The sequence below is a fragment of the Fukomys damarensis genome, unplaced genomic scaffold (genome assembly GCF_012274545.1).
Source record: "Fukomys damarensis isolate Sample0158 unplaced genomic scaffold, DMR_v1.0_HiC HiC_scaffold_21, whole genome shotgun sequence".
NCBI classification, from domain to species: domain Eukaryota; kingdom Metazoa; phylum Chordata; class Mammalia; order Rodentia; family Bathyergidae; genus Fukomys; species Fukomys damarensis.
The window spans coordinates 22,586,030-22,590,844 of NW_022900933.1; the positions used below are offsets into that span (position 1 = coordinate 22,586,030).

The 4,815-nt window shown below is 39.8% G+C and overlaps 1 protein-coding gene across 3 annotated transcripts in view; it reads right to left on the reverse strand.

The window, feature by feature from the left end:
* Positions 1-4,815, reverse strand: part of Gtf2a1 (general transcription factor IIA subunit 1) — a 170,724-nt gene that overhangs the window by 57,866 nt on the left and 108,043 nt on the right. Inside the window, exon 7 of one of the 3 annotated variants that reach the window (XM_010616245.1) lies at positions 31-293. The exons of the other annotated variants lie outside the window; for them this stretch is intronic. Within the exon in view, the coding sequence (XP_010614547.1) occupies positions 234-293 (60 nt within the window). The 3' untranslated portion in view covers positions 31-233. Of the gene's footprint in view, positions 1-30; positions 294-4,815 lie in introns of those variants that run through there. 3 annotated transcript variants of the gene reach the window in all.

Sequence of the window (4,815 nt, forward strand, 5' to 3'; positions counted from 1 at the left end):
TTTTTTTTTTTTTTTTTTTTTTTGGTGGGATGTCTGTGTGTCACAGATCCATCTGAGGTATAAATATAAGGTTTGCTCAGGTGTTTCTTTAATCTGTGCTTTTCCCTGAGCATGTATATTTACTTTCTAACTTCTATATATACAGTTGCTTTTAAATGTTCTAGTCTTTAATATGTTTCCCAAAAGAGGAAAAAGATAAAGATGAAAGTAGAAGATGAAGGTACCAGCCCCTTTTAATCCTCCATCTGGATGGGCAGGAGCTCACAGCAATGGCCATCTGCCTCTTTACACATCTGCAATCAGAAAAAGCCATCAGTGATGGAAGCACAGATCCCTGATATGTGGAGTACAATGTCTTTTTTGCCCACCCCAGTTGCTAAAAAGCTGCATGAAAGCTGCTCCTGGGATGAGTGCATGGCTACCTGCCAAAGGACTAGGCGGGGGTGGGGGAGTGGGGGAGTGGATAGGAGTTACTATGCTGAGAGCTGAAAATGACCCACATTTACTGCAATTCACCATCTAAGGCTTCCCCTAGAAGCTGCAGGGCTTCAGTTAACAGAGAATTTCCCCAATAATTACATAAGAGATTCTGCCAGTGCCTCCTACTCCTTCATCTTTCTAAAATCCTCCCGTTTTCTTTGTTTGTTATTGTTTGTTATTGTTTGTTTTTTATACTGGAGATCGAACTCAGGCCCTTGCACTTGCAAGGCAGGTGGCAGCACCATTGAGCTAAATCCCCCAGCCCTCAAACACTGTTTTTTGAAGGTGGGATTTTCAGAGACTATTTTCAAGTCGGTGAGAACAGTCCAACAGAAACTCAAGACACAATAGTACAAGTTGCTTATTTTTGTATTTGTCTTTGAGAAAGATTGAGTAGCTTCAGCATAAAGAGGAATTGTTTGCCTTTGCAAGGAAGAGAGAGCTTCTGAGTACTGTAAAAGATGAGAATGAGAAAAAAAGCTAAAATCCATGTTGAGAATACATTACTGGGTTGGCAGATTAGGTGGCGGGAGGAAAAGGAAGTTCCTGTGATTAATTTCATTTTTAATATGCAATATAAAAGATAGTTATCGTCTAAGAGCTCTGTGTAAGGAGTCATATGGATTGTTGGAGTATTAAGAAAAACAGAGAAGGTACAAGCTATATTTTTTTTTTTGAGGGCAAAAGTTCAAAATTTTAAAGGGAACACTAAGGTTGTTATGTAGAATTGTATCACTCATTTGTGATTTAGAATGACAATCATCATGGTTGTATGTTTTCCCTGGTCTCAATCCTTTATTTGTGGAAAGACACAAAATGGGTTGGCATTTGAGCTTAACATGAATCCCATCACTAGCTGTCCTCCAATAGATATTTTTCCTTTTTCTTTCATAGCAGAACATTCCCATATTTTAGCAATTTGTCTTAATCCCTTTGTGCTGCTATAACAAAGTATGTGAAACTGAATAATTTATAAAGAACAGAAATTTGTTTCTAATAGTTCTGAGGCTGAGTCCAAGATCAAGGCATCAGCAGGTTCATTATTTGATGAGAACCAGGTCTCCGCGTCCAAGATGGCCCCTTGTTACCACATTCTCCAGAGGGGAAGAAGGCACTGGCTTGACATCATGGGAGGGACAGAAGGGACAAAAAAGGGTGAACTCCCTCCATTAAGCCCTTTTATAAGGGCACCAATCTATTCTTGAAGACTGAGCCCTTCATCAAATAAGCACCTCCCAAAATGCCTCACTTTCTAACACTGTTGTATTGGGCGTTAAATCTCCTGGGACTACATTTACACCACAGCATTATTCTTGTCTAGGAAAAGACTTGTGTTTTTGTTTTGAGACAGGGTCTCACTATGTAGCCCAGGCTGGCAGCATACTTGTGCTAATTCTTCTGCCTCAGCCTCCCCAGGACTGGGATTACAGGCTTGTGCCACTATGCCTGGCCAGGAGGGACCATTTTTGAAATTCACTTGCACCTGAGTTTAAGCTTGATTCCATAGGGTGTGAGATGTTATGTGGCATCTTCCTGAAGAGAAACCATTTGTCCTGACCTTGGTGAGTGACAATAATAATGAGCTACTGAACCTTATGGGATAAATAGGAAGTTTTTATCTTCCAGAGGTGATGATGAAAAAAGCAATAGATTCTTTAAGAATTCCATAAACTCACATTTTAAAGATTCTAAAACTCAGTTTATCAGTTAGATGGGAATAATAGATACTTGATAATTATGAAGACTAGCTGTGATAAATTAATGGTTCCAATTCTTTATCCTTACCTATGTGAATACTTTTTGCCTATGACCCTGTAGTACACTAAATAGTGGAATATGTTTTCTAATCAGTTTAACCTTGGTCTTGCCATGTGGCTTGATTTAGTCTGAAAATTGTGGCAGCTGTGTGCCACTTCTAAGTCCAGGACTGAAGAAACTTAATGCATTTCCACTGTTTCTGCTTCCCCATGAAAATGATATTCCACCAAACCTTTTGGCTCTAAGAGGAGGACAAGAGGCACATAGGACATGTTTATTTTGGTTAAGATGTCTAACCAAACCCAGCCTCCAGCAGAATGCCCAGCCAACACTTAGACACATGAATGAGACCAGCCTAGCTCAGTGAACCATGAGTAGGCTCACAGATATGTGAACCACAATTTTAAAAAAAGATGTGTAAGCTACTGAGGTTTGGGGTGGTTTGTTACATAGACACGAAGATTTGGAAAGATATTTCAATGAGTCCAGGATAGGATGGGATGGAATGGGCCTAAAAACTGCTTTGTACAGGAAGAAAGTGGAGGCTTATTTTACCTCCATTCAAGTTATTGGTCTGCCATCCTACTCAGTGGGTCTGTGAGGCTGATAAAAGATACTGCCAAGTCTGAGACAGTTCATGTTGGTAAATGGAGGAAATAATTGTCTCATTTTAATGACTTCCTCATAAACTGGAACACATTTTCAACTGGCTTGGAATCTCGGTTGGTAATGACTCTTTCAAAATCCTCAAGGAGGAAGTTGAAATACTATGGATCATAGAGCAGCTGTCATTAGAAAAGATTTATCTCTTTATTTTTGAGCCATTTATATGATTTTTTTTTTTTTTTTTTTGTACCGGGGATTGAACTTGGGTCCTTGCGCTTGCAAGGCAGGCCACCGAACCGCTGAGCTAAATCCCTGGCCCCTTTATAATGAATTTTTATGCATTTGACTTTAGAATTTAGCCCCCACTAAACATGGGATTTGTTTTTTATGTATTTATTTTTAGATTTTTGCAATGCAGGGTAGTGCTAAGCCACATCCCAGCACTCTTCTTTTCTTTTTTTGGAGACAAGTTCTCAATAAGTTGTCCATGTTGGTCTCAGACTTGTATGATTGTACCTCAGCCTAACAAGTAGCTGGGATTTCAGGCATGTACCACCACACTTCACTTAAGGATCAGATTTTAAGAAGAGCTTTCAGTCTTCCCTTGTCAGTCAGAAAGAGTAGTTTGGGAACTTGAAGAGTTAGTCTGTCTACTCAGGAGAGATGTTCAATAAGAAGCTCCTTCTGTGTGTTATGGTCAATGAACTTAAGAGAAGGAATGTCTGAGATCAGTTGTGAGTTCTTTCCTGTTTCCGCACTGTAGATTCTCACCATTGATTGGTAAACATCTACCTACCTGGAATTATTAGTGTAGTGTGTCACAAAATGGAGAGAGGCTACCTTCATTAAATAATACATCTGAAACCCTTGCGCCAATGTTCATAAGCATCACATAAGTAATTAAGTAAGTGTTTGCTAATACTACATCTTGAGAATAGAGGAAGCTGCCTAGACGGAAGAACAGAGGGGTGATTGTTGAAGGTGACCAAGGAACTGAGAAGAGTCTGGAACAAGAATGGACAAATAACACCGAGGACACCGAGGCTGCTGTCTTCACTTCCTGTAATCCTCAATTCTCCTTACCCAAACCTAGAAAATTGGTGAACATACCTGGCCCTGGAAAGTAAAATTTTATAACAATGTGAAACCTGGACAGTTAGGTCTCCAAACCTGGGAGGGAACAACAGTAGGCAGAACGTTCTCTAGCATTGCCAAGTATAGGAAAACAGTATGCTCTTATTTGGCTATTAACTCTTTTGTGTGCTTAATCTGTCATTAGCCCCAATTCTGTGCTGAGTAGGCTATAAAACTCTTGTGTTTTCTTTAGGACAGAGATCTCTTGACAGCAGGGGAACACTAAACTGATCTGTTCCCCTAGTAAAGGCTTGTATTTCACGATAACATGTCCCTGCTTGATGTGAATTAAACACAAAGCTGTTTATTTCTTGCTTCATTAAAAAACATTTTTTGGTTGCCTTTAATCTTTTCCATAGTCCAAAATCCCTTGTTGATGACTAGTCTTTCCAGAATGCTTTATTGGTAGGATTTCAATATTGCCTCACAGTGTTTACTGGGTTGAGTTCAGTGTTGGGCAAATTCAACTGCAGCTCAGCCCAACCACCAGCCTTATCTCTTGGTGTGCAGGAAGACTTCCCAGGTCAGGCTGACTTCCTGTTCACCCAACATACCAGTTTTACTCCTGCTTCTCCCCAACCCTAAGTTCCTTTCCTCTTGTCTCTGAGCCAAATTTTTATTCCTCCCTCCACCTACAAGGTATCTCTTCTGTGAAAACTTCCTAAGTATTCTAGTCTATATTGATTTTTTTTCAGATGAGTTTATGAAAACCTTAAGGATTTTATCATTTCCATTCAGTTTCTCATAGTATTGGGCACAAAAAAAATTATATTTAGCTCAGCAGTTCAGAGGCCTGCCTTGCAAGCGCAAGGACCCGAGTTCAATCCCTGGTACAAA